The following is a 24,683-nucleotide window of genomic DNA, read 5'->3' on the forward strand; positions in this document are numbered from 1 at the left end:
TGCTATTAAAATTGAGGTATATAAACATTCAAGATAAATTTATTTAAAATAAGGTTTTTAAAAAATACAAAAGAAAGCATGCACACAAAGTTATTGAATCACTAATTCAAACATTGTAGTTTTGATTAGAATTTGCAGTATTTTACTGTATTATAAAACATTATACATTCTTATTTGTGACAATGAAAATGTGTTACATTTATTTAAAACCATTTTAGTGCAAGTTTAGTTTTAACCAGACCACCATTTCAGATGCTTTGCAATCTGGTCATATAAGATTTTTTCTTGTTTTGCAAATTTAAATGATGTAACTAAATATTAAATGGGTTTTTGTTGACTACTGAAAAAAAATCCTTAAACCTTGTTTCATGAAGTTAAACTTTTATCTTCATTTTAATTTAGTTTAATGCTGACTACTGAATTCCCACTAAGTAGCTTTGCCTTTGTACATTTTTTCAAATTACTATTACCTTAAAGTTACAGAGTACTTAAAATTTACAAAATGCTTAATATATATTATTCTATTTGCCCCTCAGAGGTATGCTGTGCAGAGACTATTGTTTATACCTAACAGATAAAGAAACGGATGCTCAAAGAGACTGGTTTGGAACATGAAGCCAATACTTCAGATTTTTTATTTTATTTTTTTGCTGTTGTTGTTAATCCTCACCCAAGGATATTTTTTCCATTGATTTTTTTAGAGAGAGTGGAAGGAAGGGGGAGAGAAGAAGGGGAATGAGAGAGAGAGAGAGAGAGAGAGAGAGAGAGAGACAGAGACACTGATGTGAGGGAGACACATCAATTGGCTGCCTCCCATACCCGCCCCAACCGGGGACCAGGGATCAAGCCTGCAACCTGGTACATGCCCTTGACTGGAATCAAGCTCATGACCTTTCAGTCCATGGGCCAATGCTCTAACCACTGAGAAATCTGGCTAGGGTCAATACTTCAGATTTTTAACACAAGGTTTGTTTCAGTATATACATTGTGGCAGGTAACAAAATTATTAAAGGCAACATTGCAATCTTTCAGCAAATAAAATATCTACTTATTTCAATACCTAGACAGAAAAGGTGTTCTGAAATGTTTCTTATATTTAATGCATATATTTCTAAAACAACTTCATTTAATAGAGTACTTGCATGATAAGAAACCTAAGAGATCATTTAATTCCTTCGTTTTATATAAAATAAAAATCACAGAATTTCCAATCACTCAGCAAGACAATGGCAGTCAAGAACTAACTACAACACTGGCATTGACATTAGATGCACTTTTAATATTAGAAAGTTCCCGGACATGGAATTCATCATTAAGAAGTCAAATTTCATCACAGTTGTCTAACGCTAAACTTTTCTTAAAGTTGTTATTACTGCTATAAAAAAGCAAAATAAATTATTGGAATTTATCCTTTGATTAAAATCAACACCAACTATCACATATCTGGTGCTTCAGATTTAAAATATTCCATTAATGACTAATACTTTCCTGCTATCTAGCCAACTTTTAATCATGCCAGACCACTAGTCACTTATTCCAGGACTTCTATTATCCAATATTTATCTCAGATACTATATGGAATTTTTTACTAATGTTTCTGTAAAAAAAAAAAAAAAGTGAAACTCATATGTATCCTTATCTACCACAGCCATAATATCCTAGAAGTCATTTAATGAGTTGGTAAAGTATGAATTTCCTTTAATAAAAACAAGTTCATATTACTCCATTTTCACCAACATGTCTTCCCTTACTGGAAATAAAAAAATGCCAATAATCACACTTGATATGAACAGATGTACAAAGAAAAATCATACTGCTGTGTTTTTACATTTCAATATTACTTGATAATTTTAGAAACTATTTTAAAACTCAAACTGATCGGAAGAAAGACTAATAAAAAATTAATAAACAAAGATACATTTTACCTTAATTCTTACTACTCTAAATATACCTGTAATAATTATATGCCGATACTTTTTTAAAAATCATTCAATAGATGATTCTAAGATATAAAGTATTTTAACTAAAATGACAGGTAATATCAATTTAAACTGGAAGTGAATAAAAAAATGTTATATTCAGTTAAATATTTTAAAAGCCACAAGATCTTCTAAAATTAAGATTCTTCCTAATTTTAAAATTAAAATTCTTCTAAAATTAAGAATCTTCCTAAAAATGCATGAAAGTAAAGTTAAATATTAAAAATTATATTTTAAATGTTTTGATTAAGAAAGTATGTTTAGCAAGGTCCCCCTTGAGGAGCGACGGGTCCCTGCCCCACACCAGGCCCCCCAGCCCAGGTTTCCAGTGCCAGGAATAAAAGTCCCCATAACTTCAGGCTGTAAAAACCAGTGGGGATTGTGGCTGAGTGACAATGAGGCTGTGAGAGTCCCAGGCAGTTCCTCTTAAAAGGCCCATGCACAGACTTACTCCCTCTAGAGCTCCAGTGCTGGGCCAGCAGCTTGAAAGGCACCAAGGAGGAATAGCTTTCTCCCAGACAGCAGTGGTGGCAAATGACATTGTTCCTTTTCTGAACCCATCCGCTGCAGAGCCCGAAGGCAAGTGGCATATCTGAGTCTCCATCAACCTGGCTCACACTGTTTGCCCCACTCTGGTGATTCCCTGAGACTCTGTTACACCCAACTTGCAGGCCTACCCAAGCTGTTCCCAGTGGCTTTTCCATAAGAATGACCTGTCTTGGCTCATGCATGCTTCAGACTTTCCTAAATCTCTCAAACAAGCAGAATCTGGCCTTGGTGTGCTCTGTACCTCTTGCTAAGTGGTCCATGCCTGGCACTAACAGCTTTGGATCACAGCTTGGCCTCTCCCTGGCACCTTCCAGCCCAGCACAAGTAGCAGCTGCTTTGTAGCTCATGCCAAGTGGTCTCAGGCAAAACACAGGCAGCGGCTGACTTTGGCTGCACCTTCTGGAAGGCCCCAGAGCCAGAGTACCTGGTGGACAACTTCAGGCCTCGTTGAAGCACCACTCAACCACCTCCACAAGCGACACACTCAAGGGGCAGATTCAGCAGGCACCAGAGGCCAGTTGAAGTAAGTTCTGCTCTGTTGGGTTGGCCCTTACACAGCTGATCCTCCATGGTGGTCGCAGACAGTCTTTGCAACCAATCGACCTGGGGGTAAATCCCTCCCATTGATGTGCCAATAGCAATCAAGGCTCAACTACAACAGGAGGGTGTACAGAGGCCCACGTGGATGGCACATCTGGAATGCCCAGCTTGGGTGAAGGGAAGCTGTGCCACTGGACTCTACAGGACACCTACTACATTAGGGCACTCTACCAAGCCCCGGAGATGCAGAAGCTCTACCTAATACATAAAAACAAACACAGGGAGACTGCTAAAATGAAGAGACAAAGAAACATGTCCAATGAAAGAACAGAATAAAACTCCAGAAAAAGAACTAAACAAAATGGAGACAAGCAATCTACTAGATGCAGAGTTCAAAACACTGGTTATAAGGATACTAAATAAACTTCAGGGAAGAGTAGATGAACTTAAAGAGAACTTCAACAGCATAAAAAGGACATGGAAATCATAAAAATGAACCAATCAGAAATGAAGGATACACTAACTGAAATGAAGAATAATTTACAGGGAATCAACAGTAGAGTAGATGAAGCCAAGAATCAAAATAGCAATTTGGACAGCAAAAAATACCCAATCAGACAAGCAAAAAGGAAGAAAAAAATTTAAAAATGAGGATAGTGTAAGGAACCTCTGGCACAACTTTAAATGTACCAACATTTGCATCAGGGGAGTACAGGAAGGAGAAAAGAGCAAGAAACTGTAAACCTATTTGAAAAAATGACAGAAAACATCCTTAACCTGTTGAAGGAAATGGACATACAAGTCTAGAAAACACAGAGATTCCCAAACAAGATGAACTCAAAGAGGCCCACACCAATAAAATTATAATTAAAATGCAAAAGTTAAAGACATAGCCCTGACTGGGTAACTCAGTTGTGAGAGTGTCATCCTGATATGCCAACTTGTAGGTTTGATCCCAGGTCAGGGCACATACAAGAAACAACCAACTCATGCATAAATAAAGTAGAACAACAAGTTGATGTTTCTTTCTCTCCCTTCTTCTCTCTCTCTAAAGAAAAAAAATCAATAAAAAAAAGAAAAGGTTAAAGACATAGAGAGTATCTTAAAAGTAGCAAAAGAAAAGCAGTTAGTTACTTACAAGGGAACTCCCATAATACTATCAGCTAGTTTCTCAACAGAAACTTTGCTGGCCAGAAGGGAATGGCAAGAAATATTCAAAGTGATGAAAAGCGAGGACCTATAACCACGAGTACTTGACCCAGCAATTGAAGGACAGATAAAGAGCTTCCAAGATAAGAAAAAGCTAAAAAAAGTTTATCATCACCAAACCAGCATTACATGAAATGTTAAAGGGTATTGTTTAAAAAGAAGAAAAAAAGACAAAAAATATAAAAAATAAAGTGGCAATGAATACATATCTAGAAGGGGTGGAGGAGGGTATAGGGGGATAAATGGTGATGGAAGGAGGCTTGACTTTGGGTGATGAACACACAATACAGTATACAGATGATGTGTTGTGGAATTGAGCACTGGAACCTGTATAATTTTAACCAGTCTCATTCCAATAAATTCATTAAAAAGGGAAAGAAAAACACAATGGAATCTAAAAAACAAAAATAAACAAATGAACAGAACAGAAACAGACTCAGAGAATCAGAGAATATTTTAATGGTTACCAGATGGGAGGGCATTGGAGAAACGGGTGAAAAGGTGAAGGGAATAAGAAGTACACTGGTAGTTTCAGAACAGTCATTGGGATGTAAAGTACAGCAAAAGGAATATAATCAATAATATTCTAATAACTATGTATAGTGTCATATGGCTATGAGATTTATCGTGATCACTTATTAAGTTATATAATGTCTAATCACTGGGGTGTACACCTGAAACTAATATAATATTGTATGTCAATTGTAATTGAAATATAAAAAATGATTTAAAAGAACCAACTGAAAATATTTAATAAAGTTATTATTTTTGTCTTATCTATAAAAAGTACGTATACATAGTTTGGGAGGAAATTATGCTTTAGAAGAGGAATTAGAATGATGCAGGAAGAAAATAAGTAAGAGGAAATGTTAAATGACTTTGAGAAGTTAAAACTGCTAATGAATGGAGATTAATTTGGTTTGCTGAACACAAAGGCCCAGGGGAAGGATTAGAATTAAATAACTAAGGTAGTAGGAGACAGAACAAGTTCTAGGACAGGGGATGGTAGCCATTAAAGACACAAATAGGTGTGTTTTGTGTGTGTGTGTGTGTGTGTGTGTGTGTGTGTGTGTGTGTTTTTAAGGTATGTTTGACACAGAACTCACAGAAACAGCAGACAGTGGTTGCCAGGAGCTGAGAGGTAGGGGAAATGAAGAGATGATGGTCAAAGGATACAAACTTCCAGGTCTAAGATGAATGAGTTCTGGGGATCTAATATACAGCAAGGTGACTATAGTTAACACTTGTACACTTGAAAGTCACTATAAGAGTAGAACTTTAACGTTCTTACCAAAATAACCAAAATAATAGTTATGTGCAGTAAAGGATGTGTTAACTAACTTTACTGTGGTAAACATTTCACAATATATATGTGTGTATCAAATCATCATGTTACCTTAAATTTATGCAATGTTAAATGTCAATTATATCTCAATAGAATTGGAGGGGGGGAAAGAATGTTTTAATCATAGTCATTCTCACATTCCACTTCCCAATTTGATTGATTTTAGAAAAGCTGTTTTATAGTGTTGCACAAATGTTCTATATATTTTAACTATAATTATGAAATTTCACTTAATGTTAAAAAGTGATAATTAACATAAAAACCATATTGTCCAGTCATATCACAGGCCCATTGTGGATGCACCAAAGTACCTTCTTGCAGCCAAGAGAGGGCTAATGGCCAGTACACACAGCCACATACTTCTGGTATAAGAAAATTCCCCTTGTAAAAATTGTGTGGAAGATGCTCAAATACTTTCCACAATAATTTTAAACAAGGTACATGAAGATAAGTACCATGACAACAGATCTTTCCCCTTTCAGTAATATACTGCATGGTGTTTCTTGTGCTTAAGTGTCTCTCAAATGTCAGCCGTAGAGACGCACTAGCAGACTCTTTGTCATTCTACCGATAAGAGTTTCTTCTTGAAGTCATTCACCAATGCACATCTCCTTACACACCAAGTATGACTTTCTTCCCTTATCCTTACACTAGAGGCCTGGTGCACGAAATTCATGCCCTGGAGGTGGGTGGGGGGGTCCCTCAGCCTGGCCTGTGCCCTCTCACTGGCAGGCAGACATCCCCCTCGCGGTCTGGGATCCCTCTCACAGTCTGGGACCCCTCGCTCCTTACCGCCTGCCTGCTCGCTGCCTTTTAGCACTGCTGCCAAGGCAAGAGAGGCTCCCGCCACTGCCACTGCGCTTGCCAGCCATGAGCCCAGCTTCTGGCTGAGAGGCGCTCCCCGTGTGGGAGCACACGGGGGGCAGCGCCTGTGTTGAGCATTTGTCCCCAGTGGTCAGTGCTTATCATAGCGACCAGTGTCTGCTGTTTGATCGATTTGCATATTAGGGTTTTATTATATAGGATTATTCACCCTCCTGTTCCTCTTCTTCCTTTTCCACCTACCCTATTTTAAGTGAAACAGACATCTAATGACCAGAAATAATTTAGAATCATAAACTATCAGGACTGAAAGATATGCATCATATAGTCAAGTGTTCGGCAAACTTTTACTGTAAAGAGACAAAATAAATATTTTGGTCATTGCTACAAATACTCACCTTGCCATTACAATGTGAAAGGAACTATAGACTGACACAGACAATCTGTAAACAAATTTGCACTGCTATGTTCCGATAAAACTTTATTTACAAAAACAGACGGTTGGTTGGATTTGGACTGTGGACCACCATTTGACAACCTCAATCTTGTCTATCCTCTTTTTTTTTTTGTTAATCCTCACCCAAGGATATTTTTTCCCATTGATTTTTTTAGAAAGAGTGGAAGGGAGGGAAGGAAGGGGAGAGAGAGAGAAAGAGAAAAATATCAATGTGAGAGACACATCGATCAGTTGACTCCCACACCCTCCAACTGATGCTGGGCTTTGAACCTGCAACCCAGGCATGTGCCCTTGACTGGGAATCGAACCCGTGACCTTTCAGTGAGCAGGCTGACACTCTAACCATAGTGCCACACCAGCCAGGCTGTCTACCTTTTTGAATATCCCTACATCAGTGTTTCCCAAATTGCACCCTTTAAGATATTACTGAGTCTGAGGCCCTGGCCAGGCAGCGCAGGTGGTTAGAGCATCGCCCTGATATGCCAAGGTTGCAGGTTTGATCCCCAGTCACAGCACATACAAGAATCAACCAATGAATGCATAAATAAGTGGAACAACAAACTGATGTTTCTCTCTCTCCTTCTCTCAAATCAATAAATAAAATTTTTCACAAAAGGTATTACTGAGTCAACTAAGAAACGTCCATAGTCAAACAGATTTGGGAAACACTATATATACACATTCTATTTTACTCTTGGAGATTCACAAGGCTAATGAATGCTAAGGAAAAGAGGCTCAAAGTGGGCCAGTTTTCATCCTTCCTTCTTCAGGCTGCTCAAGCTTTGTCCTTGTACTACCCAATCAAGAGATTTCAGAATTTGAGGTCTACCAGAATTTGCTGTTTACTCTCTGCAACACAAACTACTTAACATCTATATCTTTTGGCAGAAGGTCCTCACAATTGTGTTTAGTCTCTTTTCTAAATTACAGCACTGATTGAAATGTGGCTTTAGGTATTAAGTTAAAAAATATATTAAAAATATATATATATTAATATTTTGTTGGAGCTGTTGTTTGCAAATATCTTTTCCCATTTGGTTGATTACCTTTTTGTTTTGTTGGTGGTTTCTTTTTATTCATGGTGGCCAAGACATGGAGACAACCCAAGTGTCCTTCAACTGATGACTGAATAAAGAAGATGTGGTACAGATATACAACGGAATACTACTCAGCCAAATGAAATACTGCCATTTGCAAAAACATGGATGGACCTTGAGAATATCATGCTACGTGAAATAAATCAGTCAGAATAAGCTGAGGACCATATGATTTCACTCATATGTGAGATATAAAACTGAAACTCATAGACACAGACAACAGTATGGTGGTTACCAGAAGGAAGGGGTGATGGGAGGGTGGTAAAGGGTAAAAGAGGGCCAAACATATGATGACAGAAGATGATTTTACTTTGAGGAGTGGGCACACTGTACAATATACAGATCATGTATCATAGAAATGTACACTTGAAACCTATATAATCTTATTAACCAATGTCACCTCCATAAATTTAATTAAAAAAAAGGGAAAACCTTTGAGGATTATAAAAATAATATATGATTATTTTAGAAAATTAAGAAAATATTTCTTTAGTTACCCAAAGATAACCACTGTTAACATTTTGGTGTGGGAATGCCTAGATGTATATGTACAATTTTTAAAACTAGTTTCAGATTATTTAGTATAAACTTTGTATTTTACTTTTCTTCTTGACATTATATCCTGACACTTTCCCGGCATCGTTAAAGTGTTCAAATACATGATTTTTAATAGTCAAATAACTTTTCCATCATAAAATTGTATTATAATTATTATAACTACTTCCTCTATTTTGGGACATGTAAGTCGTTTCCTATTCTTTCTCTCCTTATCCCTATCTTTTTTTTTTTTAAAATTACTAATGCTAATATTAATAGTCTTTGCTCAAATCCTAAAAGAAGAATGGGTTGAGTCAGTAATTTTCAAGATATGTCAGAATGAGTTTAGTAAATAATGTAACAACTTACATTTTCACCAAGAGTGAAAGACACAAACCTTATCATATCCTAACCAGGCATTATAAAATAATATCTATTAAAAGATACAAAATCTCTATTATTAGGTAAAAATGACATCTCACTAATTTGATTTTATATCTTTGTGAGGTAGAACATCTGTCATGCTTAGAAACTATCTTTACCTTTGCTCTATTGTGAATTATATGTTTATGTAAGTTCTTTTATCATATCCATCTGTGTGTTCTTGTTATATTCAGAATATTAAATTTCTGTAATTTTTGAGCTATTCTTCCCTAGCTTGCCTCCTCTTTAATTTAGTTAAGGCATTTCTTATATTTTGTATGTAGATTTAAATTTTTATACCCCATAATACCAACTTTCATCTGTATTCTCTTTTATAATTTTTAAGTGTAAAAACAAATGGGGAAACTCTTTCAAAAGTATGTAATTTAATTCTTTCCAAATCACCACCTAATTCTTCATGGGCCATGTATTATATGATCCTTTCAATCCATACCAATTTGTGATTTCACTTTTTCATATATTCAAAAATTGTGAAGTGCTATTTTTGCTATATAAGCTTCTTTTCCCAACTTCTTTAAGGCTATCATATTTTTTTAAATTATGTACACAAGACTGAGATTAAAGAGACGATTTTTAAAAATCAGCAGGATAGAACAGGTTCTATTAGAAATATAAATTAGAGAAAAACAGTAAGGAAATAAATTCTATTTCTACGTAGATAAAACAAGATGTTAAGGTGTAAGTCCACAGAAAATAGTGGTGGTGTAAGGCAGAAAGAATTTCCTGACCATTAAGAAAAACACATTGCAAAAAAAATTATCAAAAGATTATAATAATCTATAAGATATCTTCTAGAGGACATTCAGGGATGAACTTTAGATGAATAAGGCATTCCTCTAAAGGGAGAGAAAATGGCACAATATTCTCTAAGTCTATACATGTTGTTGAAGATGGTAAGACTTCATTTTTTTTTTCATGCTTAAGTCATATTCCATTGTACATATACATCATTTCTTTGTCCATTCATATATGGCTTCCATTTCTTGACTATTATAATGCTGCAATGAACATATGGATGATAAATATTTATTGGTATTTTATTATTCATAAATTTGTTCTTATTCCCTTCTTTTTCTTCTTAAAGAAGATCCTTTAACATTTCTTCTAATACTTGTTGGCAGTAGTGAACTCCTTTCACTTTATCTTGTATAGGAAGCTCTTTATCTATCCTTCGAGTATAAATGACTAGAGGCCCGGTGCACGAAATTCGTGCACTGGGGGGGGGGTGTCCCTCAGCCCAGCCTGCACCCTCTCTAATCTGGGACCCCTCGGGGGATGTCCGACTGCCAGTTTAGGCCCGATCCCTGTGGCAGTTGGACATTCCTCTCACAATTTGGGACTGCTGGCTCCCAACCACTTGACTGCCTGCCTGCCTGATTGCCCCTAACCACTTCTGCCTGCCAGCCTGATCACCCTCTAACCACTCCCCTGCCAGCCTGATCGACACTTAACTGCTCCCCTGCCAGCCCGATTGCCCCCAACTGGCCTCCCCTGCCGGCCCCGTCACCCCCCAACTACCTGCCCCTGCCAGCCTGGTCACCCCCAACTGCCCTCCCCTGCCAGCCTGGTCGCCCCTAACTGCCCTCCCTTGCCGGCCTGGTCCCCCCCAACTGCTGTCCCGTGCCGGCCTAGTCACCCCTAACTACCTTCCCTTGCCAGCCAGGTCACCCCTAACTGCCCTCCCCTGCAGGCCTGGTCCCCCCCCCAACTGCCCTCCCCTGCTGGCCATCTTGTGGCTGGGGGCGCCTCCATCTTTTAGGGTGTGGCAGTCAATTAGCATATTCCCTTCTTATTGGCTGTGGGTGCCACCATCTTTGCAACAGCATGAGGGTCAATTAGCATATTCCCTCTTTATTAGATAGGATAGCTTTGCTGAGTAATCTTGGTTGCAGGTACTTGCTTTTCATCACTTTAAATATTTTGTGTCAATGCCTTCTGACCTGCAAAGTTTCTGTTGAGAAATCAGCTAACAGTTTTATGGGAGTGTGTTCCTTATGGGAGTTAGTTACCTTGTAGGTAACTAACAACTTTTCTCTTGCTGATTTTAACCCTTTGCAGTCCAATTTTATTTTTGGAATTCAAACAGTCTGGTCCAAATTAATTGATGGGATTGAATGTTGAACCGGTTTGTGGTGTCGACCTCAGCCTCGACGTTGGACCTGCTCCTAGCGCCTGGTCTGTCGAGTCAGCCTCCATGTTGGACCGAAAAGGGTTAAGATTCTCTCGGTCTTTAACTTTTGGCATTTATGTTTTGGTGTGGGCCCCTTGGGTTCATCTTGTTTGGGACCTTCTCTGCTTCCTGAACTTGTATGTCTATTTCCTTCACAGGTTAGGAAGTTTTCAGTCATTTTTTTCAAATAGGTTTTCAATTCCTTGTTCTCTCTCTTCTCCTTCCAGCGTCCTCATGATAAGAATGTTAGTACACTTGAAGTTGTCCCAGAGGGTCCTTAAACTATCCTCATTTTTTAAAAATTCTTTTTTTCTTTTTGCTGTTCTGACTGGGTGTTTTCAGCTTCCTTATCTTCCAAATTGCTGGCTTCTCTGTAATGTATTCTTCACTTTAATTATTGTATTCTTCATTTCTGACTGATTCTTTTTTAAGTTTTCTATCTCCACTTTTACATTTCCTATCTCTTTGTTTAAATTCTCATTGAGATAACTGAGCATCTTTATAAACAGTGTTTTGAACTCTGCATCTAGTAGATTGCTTTTCTCCCATTTTGCTTAGTTCTGGAGTTTTGTTCTGTTCTTTCATTTAGGACATGTTTCTTTGTCTCCTCAATTTGACTGTCACCCTGTGTTTGTTTTTATGAATTAGGTAGAACTACTTTATCTCCTGGTTTTGGTAGAGGGGTCTTCTGTAGTAAATGTCCTGTAATGCCCAGTGGTGTAGCCTCCCTGGTAACCCAGGCTGGGCACTCCAGGTGCACCCTCCAAGGTGGACTGTGTGCACCCTTCTGTTGTAGTTGAGCCTTGACTATTGTCCATGGAAGGGATTTTCCTCCAGCGTATTGACTGTGAGGACTGGCAGTGACCACAGCAGAAAATCTACTGTGCAGGGGCTGACTCTATGGAGCAGGGCTCACTTCAATGGGGCTCTGACGTCCACTGAATCCGCCCCTTGGCTGTGTCGATCGTGGAGGTGGTTAGGTGGTGCTTTGATGCAGTATGAGGCTGTCCACTGAGTACACCAGCTCTGGGGCCCCCAAGAAGGTGCACTCCAAGGTCAGTTGCTGCTGTGCCCTGTCTGGGGTCACCAGGCACAAGCTATAAAGTGATCTTCAGATGGCTGCTACTTGTGTTGGGCTTGGAGGGATCTGGGAGAAGCCAAGCTGCAAACCAAGGCCAAATGCTGCTATTGTCAGGCCTGGGGCTACTAAGCAAGAGGTAAGAGGTATGCAGAGGCCAGATAGATACTGCTTATTTGAGAGATTTTAGAAAAGTTGGCAGCATGAGCCAAGACAGCCCATTTGTATGGAAAAGGCACTGAAAAGGGCTTGGGTGGGCCTGCAAGTTCAGTTAGGCGGGATCTCAAGGAAAACACCAGAGTGGGGCTTACAGTGTTAGCCAAGTTGATGGAGAATCAGATATGGGTCCCTGTGGGCTCTGTCAGGGGGAAGTCTCAGAAAAAAAAAAATGGCCTTTGTCAGCACATCCGCCTAGGAGAAAACTGCACCCTCCAGTCTTGCCCTGAAGCCAGACGATTCAGTTCTTCCCCGTATGCCCCTGGCATTTTGCACACTGTTGCTCCAGCGCTGGAGCTCAGAGCAAGTGTTCCGAGTACGTGTGTGGGCCCTTTGCGAGGGACTCCAAGAGCTCTCTGTCTCATTCAGCCACAATCTCCACTGGTTGTCACAGCCACAGGCTTTAGGCATTAGAACCCTGGGCTGAAAGTTCTGATGTGGGGCTGGGACCCCTGGTTCCTTCGGGTGGGACCTCCTCAGTGGTTCCATGTCTCTGCCTCTTCTATCAGTCTCCATGTGACTCATGGTGGTTGTTCTGTAGCTAAGCTGTAATTTTGAGGTGGCTGTAGGAAGGTTCCAAGTAGCATTTACCTACGCTGCCATCTTGAACCGAAAGCTCCAAACTTAACGCATCTTAAACTGATACTTTACCTTGCGAAACAAACCAGCTCCATTATCTTCCTTTTCAAATTTATTGGCATAAAGTTGTTCTTAATATTCCCTTATATCCTCTTAAAGTATGCAAGATTTGTAATGATGTCCTCCCTTTCAATCCTTATACTGTTAATTTGTGCATTTCTGTTTTTCTTTATCAGTATGGTTAAACACATTCTAATTGATCTTTTCCAAGAACCAGATCTTGCTTTCATTTACTTTGTGTTTAATTTGACTTGTTTCTGCTCTTTATTATTTCCTTCTTCTGAATGCTTTAGATTTAATTTGTTCTTTTTAATTTAGTTTTTAAAAGGTTCCCTCAAAATACTATTTTATCTACATTGTATAAATTTTGAGTTGTGTTTTCATTTTCATTCAGTTAAAAATAACTTCTAATATCCTGTGTGAATTTTTTTTGACACATGGGTTATTTAGAAGGCTGTTTAATTACCAAGTATTTGAGGATTTTCTGGATTTCTGATATTGATTTCTAGTTTAATGGCATCAATGTCAAAGAATATGCTTTGAGTGACTTTTAAATAATTTTAAATGCACTGAGATTATTCTATAGACCTGAATCATTTACATTTAATGCAATTATTGATATAGATTTAAACCTACCATCTTGCTAGTTGTTTATTTGTCTCATTTATTCTTTGTTTTTTACTTCTCTTTCCTTCTTTTAGATTTAGTAGTTTTTAGGATCCCACTGTATTTCCACTATTCATATGTTATAACATTAGTTATATGTATTCTTCTATTTTTTAGTGGTTTCCCTAAGGTTTATATTATGCATCTTTAATTTAGCATGGTCTACTTCAAATAATATTATGTGACTTGACATGTAATATAAGAATCTTGCAACGATTTATTTTACTCTGCTCTGTCTTTATACATTTAAATATTATATGTACTTTTTTCTTTAGACCAGAGATCAGCAAACTAGGACCTGCCACCTGTTTTTATAAATAAAGTTTTACAGAATAGCCATTGTTGTTTGGTTTAAATGACTGATTTTATGCTACATACAAGGGCAAAAGTAAGTAGATGTGACAGAGACTGTTTGGTCCACAAGTCTAAAATATTTAGTATTTAACCCTTTACAGAAAAAGTCTGTACAGTCAATTATCTCTTAGAGTTATTAAAATAAGAAAAAAATAATTTTATATTTACTTTTTTGTTCTGAAAACACTTTGGCCTAATTGTTTCTTTATGACTACCCCCCTCCCGCCCCCAGTTTTTGTTAGCTATCACACTATTTCTGACTAAAGAACTTCCTTTTAACATTTCTTGTAGCACAGTTGGCAATGAATTTTTTTCAGCTTTTGTTCTGAAAGGTCTTTATTTCACTTTCCTTTATTTGGTTAAACCTCACCTAAGGATATATTTTCCTTTTTTTTTTTTTTTTTTTTTAGAGAGAGTAGAAGGGAGAGAGGGGTAGAAAGAAGCATTGATGTGAGAGAGACACATTTATTGGTAGCCTCCCATATGTGCCCCAACCAGGGATGGGAATCGAACCTGCAACCCAGGTACATGCCACTTGACCAGGAGTTGAACCCATGGCAATTCAGTGCTTAGGCTGACGCTTTAACCACTGAGCACGGCCAGGGCTCACTTTCATTTTTAAAAGGTATTTTTACTGAATATACCATTTGGGTTGACTTTTTTTCCTTTTTGGACTTTTAAATGTTGCTCCATTGCCTTCTTGCTTGTACCATTTCTGGCAAAAAGTTTGTTGTAATTTTTTATATTTGTTTCTCTGTCTGTTTAAAAGTTCTGGCTGCCCGCAAGATTTTCTCAATATGTTTGGTTTCTGGTAATTTAACAATGATGTGCACAGGTGTTTCATTTTTTTAGTACCAATACTACTACTACTACTACTATTATTGCTATTGTTTTTAGCCTACTTGGAGTTATCTGAGTTTCTTTTTGAACCTGCGATATGATCTCGTTCATTTTTTTATTTAAAATTTTGGCCATTATTTACTTAAATATTTGTTTTGTTCTTATTCTCTTTTTATTGTGAGATTCCAATGTACTTATGTTAACACCATTTGATATGGTTCCATATTAGATGCTCTGTTTGTCCCTCCCTCTTTTTCTTTTATTTCAGTTTAAATACTTTATATTGAATTATCTTCAAACTGATAGACTATTTCTTTAGCTGTGTTGAGTCTACTGAACAACCTGAAAAAATGCTTCATCTCCGGTATCATGTTTTTTGTTTTTATAGTTTTTTTTTCCATTGGTTGTGGAGCTCTTTCACCCACACTATGAACAAATGCAAGAATTTTCCAACTCGTCATGGTTTCCATCTTTCTACTAAATTTCTCAACTTATCTACCTTATCTATTAAATCCTTTAACATATTACTATTATTAATAACTAGAGGCCCGGTGCACAAAAATTTGTGCACTCGGGAGGGTCCCTGAGCCCAACCTGTGCCCTCTCGCAGTCTGGGACCCCTTGGGGAATGACCACCTGCTGGCTTAGGCCCGCTCCCCGGGGGGATTGGGCCTAAGCTGGCAGTCAGACATCCCTCTGGCAGCCCGGGAGGCCTCGGGGGATGTCCACTTGCCAGCGGGGAGCAGGCCTAGCTGCAGTCTGACATCCTTAACGCTGCTGAGGAGGCAGGAGAGGCTCCCACCATCACCGCTATACTGGCAGCCGTCAGCCTGGCTTGTGGCTGAGCAGAGCTCCCCCCTGTGGGAGCACACTGACCACCAGGGGGCAGCTCCTGCATTGAGCGTCTGCCCCCTGGTGGTCAGTGTGTGTCATAGTGACCAGTGATTCCCAGTTGCTCTGCTGTTAGGGTCAATTTGCATATTACCCTTTTATTATATATGATAGAGCAGTGATGGTGAACCTATGACACGCGTGTCAGAGGTGACACGCGAACTCATTTTTTTGGTTGATTTTTCTTTGTTAAATGGCATTTAAGTATATAAAATAAATATAAAAATATAAGTCTTTGTTTTACTATGGTTGCAAATATCAAAAAATTTCTATATGTGACACAGCACCAGAGTTAAGTTAGGGTTTTTCAAAATGCTGACATGCCGAGCTCAAAAGGTTCGCCATCACTGTCCTAGGGGGTCCTGCTGGGGTGCCTGGCCAGCCTGGGTGAGGGGCTGAGGGCCGTTTTCAGACTGGCCACATCCCCTTCAGGGTGGGGGGTACTGCTGGGGTGCCTGGCCAGTCTGGGTGAGGGGCTGATGGCTGTTTGCAGGCTGGCCACAACCCCTTCAGTGTGGGGGTCCCCCCTGGGGTGCCTGGTCAGCCCGGATGAGGAGCTAATGGCTGATTGCAGGCTGGCCAAAGCCCCTTCAGGGTGGGGGTCCCCCGTGGGGGCCTGGCCAGCCCGGGTAAGGGGCTGATGGCTGTTTGCAGGCTGGCCAAGCCCCACAGCAAGGACCCTCACCCCATGAGGGTGTGGCCAGCCTGGGTGAGGGACTGATGGCTGTTTACAGGCTGGCTACAGCCCCTTCAGGGTGGGGGTCCCCGCTGGGGTGCCTGGCCAGCCTGGGTGAGGGGCTGATGGCTGTTTGCAGGCTGGCCACAACCCCTTCAGTGTGGGGGTCCCCCCTGGGGTGCCTGGTCAGCCCGGATGAGGAGCTAATGGCTGATTGCAGGCTGGCCAAAGCCCCTTCAGGGTGGGGGTCCCCCGTGGGGGCCTGGCCAGCCCGGGTAAGGGGCTGATGGCTGTTTGCAGGCTGGCCACAACCCCTTCAGTGTGGGGGTCCCCCCTGGGGTGCCTGGTCAGCCCGGATGAGGAGCTAATGGCTGATTGCAGGCTGGCCAAAGCCCCTTCAGGGTGGGGGTCCCCCGTGGGGGCCTGGCCAGCCCAGTCTCTCTGATTGGCTGGTGGTTGTGGCTTGGGGGGAGCAAAGGTATGGTCAATTAGCATCTTTGTCTTTTATTAGTGTAGATTAAAGTCCTGTCCTAACTGGTTTGGCTCCGTGGATAGAGCATGGGTCTGAGAATTGAAGGGACCCAGGTTCGATTTGTCAAGGGCACATGCCCAGGTTGCGGGCTTGATCCCCAGTGTGGCGTGTGCAGGAGGCAGTCAATCAATGACTCTCTCTCAACATTGATGTTTCTTTCTCTATCTTCCTCTCCCTTCCTCTCTGAAATCAATAAAAATATTTTTAAAAAATTAAAATCCTTGTATGATAGTTCCAATATCTGGATCTCCTGAATTAGTTCTATTGATTGCTTTATCTCACAATGGGCCAGTTTTCCCTTGCTGTTTCTGTCTAATAATTTTTATTTTTATTTATTTATTTATTTTAGAGAGGAAGGGAAAGGGAGAGGCAGAGGTAGTGGGAGAGGGAGAGAAGCATCTATGATCACTGCGAGAGAGAAACATCGATCAGTTGCCTCCTGGGACTGAACCCCAAACCTGGGTATGTGCCCTAACCTGGAATTAAACTGGCAACCTTTTGGTGCATGAGATGACACCCAACCAACTGAGCCACACTGGCCAGGGCTTCAATAATTTTTTATTGACTGCTAAATATGGAGTTCAGAACAGCAACAACTGAGATTATTTACACTTGGAAATGAGCATGCCTACTCTTCTGTCAAGTGTGGAGGGGTTTAGTCAATTTAGATAGGAATTGAGCCTGACATAGATTTTATAGTTGTCATAGTTACTTTCAGCACACCACGGGGGTCCAATTCTTCTACTGATAGACACCACTGTCAGGTGCTTAAGGTAAGAGATGAGTTTGAGAGTTTTTCTTAATTTTTCTCTCAGCTTTCACCCATTCCTGTATCCTTATATCACAGAGGATCTCTCTCCCTGTTCTTGACCTATACCACCAGCAGTAGAAAGCTTGTCTGTCACCTGGTGGTGGCACATGGAAGAAGCAGGTGGGATTTTCAGTTGTCCTGGTCTAGTGTCAGTATTGGGTAGGCCATGCAGCTCTCCTTCCTATGGCAGCCAAAATCTGCTTTGTATTTGTGTTGGTTTTCAGTGCTACCCTCCCTACTCTTCCTCCACTAGTAAAACACCTCTCCCTAGGTACTGGTGTAGGATACAGGGGCCCAAAATAGTTTTCTGCATCTTGTTCAGAGTAAAGGGTCTTCTTTTCTATAGCAGCAATGCATCTTTGGCGGTGTCCTGGGGATCAGAGGGTTCCTCCCCACTGAAGAAGGATTTTTGCTTCTAATCTCCCTCCAGAAATGTATCAAAAAATGTTTTCTGCCCATCCCCCATTTTTTGAGGCTTAAAGGAGTCTGAGTAAATGGGAGGGACTTTGTGCTTCTATCCAGCAGCCACAGATCACCTCCTTAATCTCTACATGACTGAGTCCCTGAGTCTCCACCTTGTACCCAATCTCAATAGTAAGTATCCTGTTGAGCCCCAAGGAAATGTATTTGAAAGCAAGTGTGAATTCCTCTTTTATCAGAAGCCCCAAGACATTCCAAACTAGTCCATACTTAGTCTTTAAAAATCAGTTAAAATTTCAGCTGATTTCTTCTTATCTACTTTTATTGTAGTCATCTCTTTTTCTTCTGCCCTGCCAAAGATGAAACAAATAATGGCCCATTCTTTGGGGGAGAGGATTGCCAACTCTTTGGAATTTAGATTAATGTACTTGGTTGCTTTGCAAGCTCAGCTCTCTGATGAACTCAGAGAAATTATGACTTTGTAAATCACCCACCTTTTTTATTGTAGGTGAGGGTGAGAGGTTCTGTGCATACTTTTTACATCCTGAGTACAAGTAGAAGTCCCCTTCCACTTTGACTCACTTCCCTTTTCTATCTTTGTAAAGGCATCATCCAGATAAAAGTTTAGAAGTATCTCTGACTTCTCTTCAATGATGTTTAATGTCCAATCACAGTTGATAAAGTCTGAATTAGATAAGACACTAACATCTTTATTAGGATACTTTTTCTCTATTTCTCTAGTATAAATACTTATCATCTTTCAATGGTCTCTTACATAAAACAATATTCCTTCAACCAGCCTCCTAAACTCTGTTTTCTACTTCAAACTGACTTTATCATCAGACTGCCTTACTACAGTATTTCTTTGATGTTATTTTTTATTTATTTATTTTTTTCCAGAGAGGAAGGGAGAAGGGGAGAGGGGGAGAGGGGGAGAGAGAGAGAAAGCAATGACGAGAGAGAATCATTGATCAGCTGCCTCCTGCACACCCCACACTGGGGATCAAGCCCACAACCCAGGCATGTTCCCTGACCAGGAATTGAACCATGACCTCCTGGTTTATAGGTCAACACTCAATCATTGAGCCACGCTGGCCAGGTGCTTTGATGTTTAAAATGAAGGCCACGAGCAATCTGATCCTATTCTGCCTTTATAGGCCACCTTCCTACAGGAACAGGTACTCTATTCCATACTGATCCAGGTTCTCCTTTTAGCATCTGGAAATGTTATCATTCAAGGGACGCTTTCCATGAAAAAACTTCCCTGATCATACAAACAAAATTCAATTGTACACTGCTTTATTTATACTAGAAAAATAACACTTTTAATCATACATATCTCTTACACCTCTCTCCAGAAAGGCAGAGATCAGATCTTGTATCTTCTCTTTTAGCTTTCCTACATATATATTTATTTTGTAAATTAAAATAGCAAAATTAATAAAATGACACTTTCCTTCCCATAACCTATGTATCCTTAATGCATCCCTGACAAGGGCACTAAAAATTTCACCAGCCCACAAAACACTGTTTTTTGAAACGTCTCAAGAAGGAAAAAACACATGCTAAACTATAGTTATTATGACATCCGAGCATTTTCAGAGGATTAGTTTGGGGATTCTTAGCATAAAAACCATTTATACTTAGAGTTAAATCTATGATGGTAATCCCAAACAAAAATATGCTGAGGTCCCTTTATTTAGCTCCACGTAAATAACCCCAAGAGTCACAAAGTTTACTAAGGAAAATCACTGACACTTAAAAAGAAATAAGGACATCTACCTTACTAATTTTGTTAGTGCCTTAACTGGTAATCATATTCAGGCATTTTGCCAAGATGTGAAGGCAACATGCTTTTAGTAAATCATTTTCAATGGGAGGCAAGTGAAGAAAAAGAGTAATATATTTAATGCCTTTTTATAATAGTACTATCAAATACATTTTCAAGAAATAGCATATACAAATCCTATATGTTATTTTAGTGAAAACCAGAGCAGGTACCATTTTTGCCAAATAGCTTTCCTGGCGAGGCTATGTGGCTGGGACCACAGTGGAATCTGAACTCACTTGACTCAGACACCAGAGCAGATGTCTAATATGACATCTTTTTCATGCATTCTTAAGAAATGCAAAAAATGAAAAATGCTTTTCTTGCTAAAAGAAATAAATAATGCACCCAATGGGTATCTTTATCAATTTAACACAGAACTGCTACCCAATAACTCAACTTTTAGTAATTCAATATGAGAAAGTCATATAAAGAAATTCAGGCCCTAACCAGTTTGGCTCAGTGGATAGAACATCAGCCTGCGGACTGAACAGTCCCAGGTTCTATTCCAGTCAAGGGCATGTACCTTGGTTGCGGGCACATCCCCAGTAGGGGGTGTGCAGGAGGCAGCTGATCAATGTTTCTCTCATCGATGTTTCTAACTCTCTATCCCTCTCCCCTCCTCTCTGTAAAAAATCAATAAAATATATTTTTAAAAAAAAAGAAATTCAGCATAGCACTGTTCATGATAGTTAAAAATAGGAAAAACAGTTTAAATGCTAACCAACAGGGAATCTTTTACATAAAATGTATATACACTATTCAGCAATGACAAATGTTGGTGCAGATCTCTATTTACATGGAAAGATGCCACAGCATGCTGCTGCAAAAAAACAGGTTATAATTCACTAGAGGCCTGGTGCACGAATTCGTGCAAGGGTAGGGCATGTCTGGCCCGCCCCAATTGGGGCCTATTGGGGGCGGAGCCGGTGGGGGTTAGGGGATGTGGGCGGTTGGCCGGCCAGCCTGCCCCCTGGTTGAACTCCTGGTCGAGGGGACAATTTGCATATTAGCCTTTTATTATATAGGATAATCACCTGTGTTCACCTGCAGTACTCCTAAGTGACAGGATTTGGAGCATGTGCCAGTTAGCAGTTTATTGCCTCTCAGCTTCAAATTCATACCACATTGCCTGCTCTGCAAAAATAAACCTGCCCCTTTAAATGTTTTTCCTTTGCCAGCTGACACAAGAGTTACACTTTATCAGTACAGGTGCTAGAGGCTACTTCCACCAACACCCCAACCTTCAGGTGGTTTTGTAGCAGAATGACTTCAGTGAGACACCACCTCTGCACAGTAGACACCCCAGCACACTAGTCAACGGGTTTTGAGCAAGTATCCACTGCAAGCAAGACAGCACAGCCACTTCTCTGTCATCCAGGGAACCAAGGCCACACCCTCTCCAACATGGTCTAAATCTCAGCCCCAAGGGATAATCTTCCTGAACTCTTTCTCAGACCTAGGGGTTGTAGCTGCTCCTTCTATCTGCCATTCTTATATTTGTTAAAGTTCTCTTCACTTCTTTCTAGCTAACCCCTTGTTACTCCAATTTCCTGCTAGAGTTAATAATGTTTTTATATTAAAGAATATTTAATACTTTTTAGGTTTTGAAATTACTGTGTTGTTTCCTCAGAATTGACCCTGACTGAAATAGGGTGAGGTCCTCCACCTCTTTTTATTTTTCAACTAGAGGCTTGGCGCACGAAATTTGTGCGTGGGTACGGTCCCTAGGCCTGGCCTACGATCAGGGCCATCTTCCCCAGCTGCCCACAGCTGGCCCCCCCCCCCACCACCACCCACCCCTGGTTCCCTGTTCACCATCGGGTGATCGGTGCCTGACTGCCCGGGGAAGGGACTGAGAGGTTGGCTGTTCCTGCCCGCTCGTCAGCCCCGCCCCCACAGTGGGTGGCCATCAGGCGATTGGAGACTGCTGGCCCGGGAAAGGGACCAAGAGGTGGTCAGTGTGCCTCATAGTGACTGGTCCAGCGGTTGTTCTGGTCATTCTGCCATTAGGGTGAATTTGCATATTACCCTTTTATTATATAGGATGTTGTCTGAATTTATAAAAAGTATTTTTTGCGATAATCATAAAAGGCAAATTTTATTTTGGAAAAATTCAATGCAAAATTAATATTGCTTTTAGTATTCTACTTTAATAGAGTAGGAATATATTTGTGAGATTAAGATGATTGAATTTTGAAGAACATTCATTTTTGTAAGACCGTAATTGTTCAGTTTTCCTTTTTTAACACCAATTTTTTCTCATTATTAGCTAAAATTGTTTTTTTGTGTCATCTTAAACAACAGAAATTATTTAGACAGCTATTTTTTCTCTTGGTTATGCCATATGTTGCCCCTTACAACTAGGTCATTAATTATTAGATATCCTGAAGTGATAGGTACTAGTTCTCAAATATATAGTCTTCCTCTTCCCTCTTATTATTTCAGTCCCTCTTACCATGTTCAAGGATTATCAGTTGGGCTCCAGCTTGTGCATTTCCAACATCATTCTCAGCAATGCATTGATAGAACCCTTCGTCTGACTTCACCAGACCCAAAACTTGAAGATTATGTTCCTTCTGAAGAAGAAAAACATATGTACAATTTTATGATTCAATTGATAAACAGTCCAAAATCCCAAGTATATGCCTTTTCTGGGAAGAAAAAACAAATAAAATTGTCTGATTCAGGTACTGAATAATATCCACCTATGCACATGTTAACTCAATTTTATTGACAAGGTATTGACTCACATTAAGTGCCCAGCCTGTTTTGTCTTCCGGACAGAATGTATAGTGTCAGTCACCGGTGACTGACTGGGCACTTAATGTGTTAAAACAGGAAACACCATCATTAACAATTAAGAATTTAATATTCATGGAAAAGTCGTACCCACAATGTTTGCAAACTTACACCTTTGCTTGGAAAAATATCTGGCATGCAATATCATGTGACTGTAGTGAAAGTCTAAATTTGTGAATTCAAGGCATTTTTTAAATATTTTTAATATCAATATCTCTGATAGATTAGACTATACTAAGTTAAATCAGGTTGCATATACACGAAGCTTTCCTTAAACTATAAAGAAAACTATCCACACTTATATGGATGTCAACTATTGTTACTGTTATTGATATAGTATAATATGGTTTTAAGCTTTTTAAAAATACTAAGAGTAAAAAATGCTACTTTAACCATAAACATTGCTTTTTAGTTATATTTAAATATTATGAATTACTTTTTGTAACTTATGAGTATACATTTTGAAAACAGAAAATATACCCCTACATATATGAGAAATTTATGACAGTAAGTCTTTAACAACCATAATTATTTCTGATTATTTCTATGAATGTCATGTATCTAAAGATACATCATTAATCCTTGTTACTAAAACCTAGATAATCTGATTACTAAGATGTTAGACAATCTTTATTAAAAATGTACTTAATATAAAGTAAAAAGTAGTAATGGCTGAATATTCTTAAATATATTTAACACTCATTATTTGATTTTTGCATTTATTTTCTAAAAAAATCTTCACATATGTTGTCACAATAACTGTCCAACACTGGGTAATACTTATTTTGAAGGGCCTGAACATCAGTATATGAAGGACAGATTTCTGCTCCTTGAGAGACATAAAGACAATTGATGCATGTGCATGCACACACGCGCATGCACACACATAATCATCATTACCCAGAAAATGGTGGCAGCTGTGTTTAACAGTGCTAGAATGTTTAGCAGGAATACTAGACCTAGTACTATTTGCTATGTGATCTTATATAAGCTACCAAAATATTTCTGGGCTCAGGCTTTCCCATCATCCAATGAAGAGATTATATTCTGTGTTAATTTTTCTATCTTTGTCGGCAGTATATAAACTGGTATATATATAAGATACCAAGTCTCTTGATAATTACATTCAAAGACATTTAAAGGTTTCAGAGATAAGTGTCCTTCTTTTAAAAAGTACTTACTACAATCTTAAAGTAATCACTTGGGATAACCATATCCCCATTCTTGACCCACTTCACAGTTGGAGTTGGTTTCCCAGTCACTTCACATTCAAATACAATATCCATAGATTCATGAGCATATATATTAGTAGGCTGCTTCAGGAATTCAGGTTGGGCTTTAAAAGAGAAAGGAAATGAAGATATTAATGAAAATAAAAATAGGTAGTTATTCATATTTCAAGCAATTTTTTTTTAAATCACAGAATTCATAGGTGTTTTACTTATTTGAGGTTTTCACATATTTTTATAAACACCTAAATATATATTTAAAATGTATGTCAGGAACATAATTTCTTTAAAAATTGACATTCTGGTGTAATTAGAAGAATAACTTTAATTTTTAAGATAATTTCTGAATTTTCTTGTTGAGAAATATAGTAAATTGATTATATTGAAGAAATTGATAATATGAATGTTCTAAGCTAAAATGAATATTAAAGGCTATTTCCCTATGATTTATACCATTTTGGAAGGACCATAATTAAAATTCAAAAAAGAGTTGAGAAAACTGACATTATCTTTCTTTTCAGTCAACTTAATGTATACCCCCCCCCCAAAGTA

The 24,683-nt window shown here is 39.1% G+C and overlaps 1 protein-coding gene and 1 long non-coding RNA gene across 10 annotated transcripts in view; one reads left to right on the top strand and one right to left on the bottom strand.

Annotated features, from left to right (window-relative positions):
- Positions 1–8,386, top strand: part of LOC106724163 — a 13,887-nt gene extending 5,501 nt beyond the window's left edge. The window contains exons 2-3 of the long non-coding RNA XR_001359914.1: positions 3,774–3,777; positions 8,276–8,386. This is a non-coding gene — a long non-coding RNA (uncharacterized LOC106724163). The remainder of the gene's footprint in view (positions 1–3,773; positions 3,778–8,275) is intronic.
- The window catches only part of NEO1 (neogenin 1), a 199,056-nt gene that overhangs the window by 113,769 nt on the left and 60,604 nt on the right, over positions 1–24,683 (bottom strand). For all 9 annotated transcript variants that reach the window (XM_014530454.1, XM_014530453.1, XM_014530445.1 and 6 more), the window contains exons 6-7: positions 24,084–24,238; positions 22,559–22,679 (exon numbers count right to left, since the gene is read on the bottom strand). In XM_014530454.1, the coding sequence (XP_014385940.1) occupies positions 22,559–22,679; positions 24,084–24,238 (276 nt within the window). The remainder of the gene's footprint in view (positions 1–22,558; positions 22,680–24,083; positions 24,239–24,683) is intronic.

This window comes from Myotis brandtii, unplaced genomic scaffold, assembly GCF_000412655.1.
Source record: "Myotis brandtii unplaced genomic scaffold, ASM41265v1 scaffold74, whole genome shotgun sequence".
NCBI classification, from domain to species: Eukaryota; Metazoa; Chordata; class Mammalia; order Chiroptera; family Vespertilionidae; genus Myotis; species Myotis brandtii.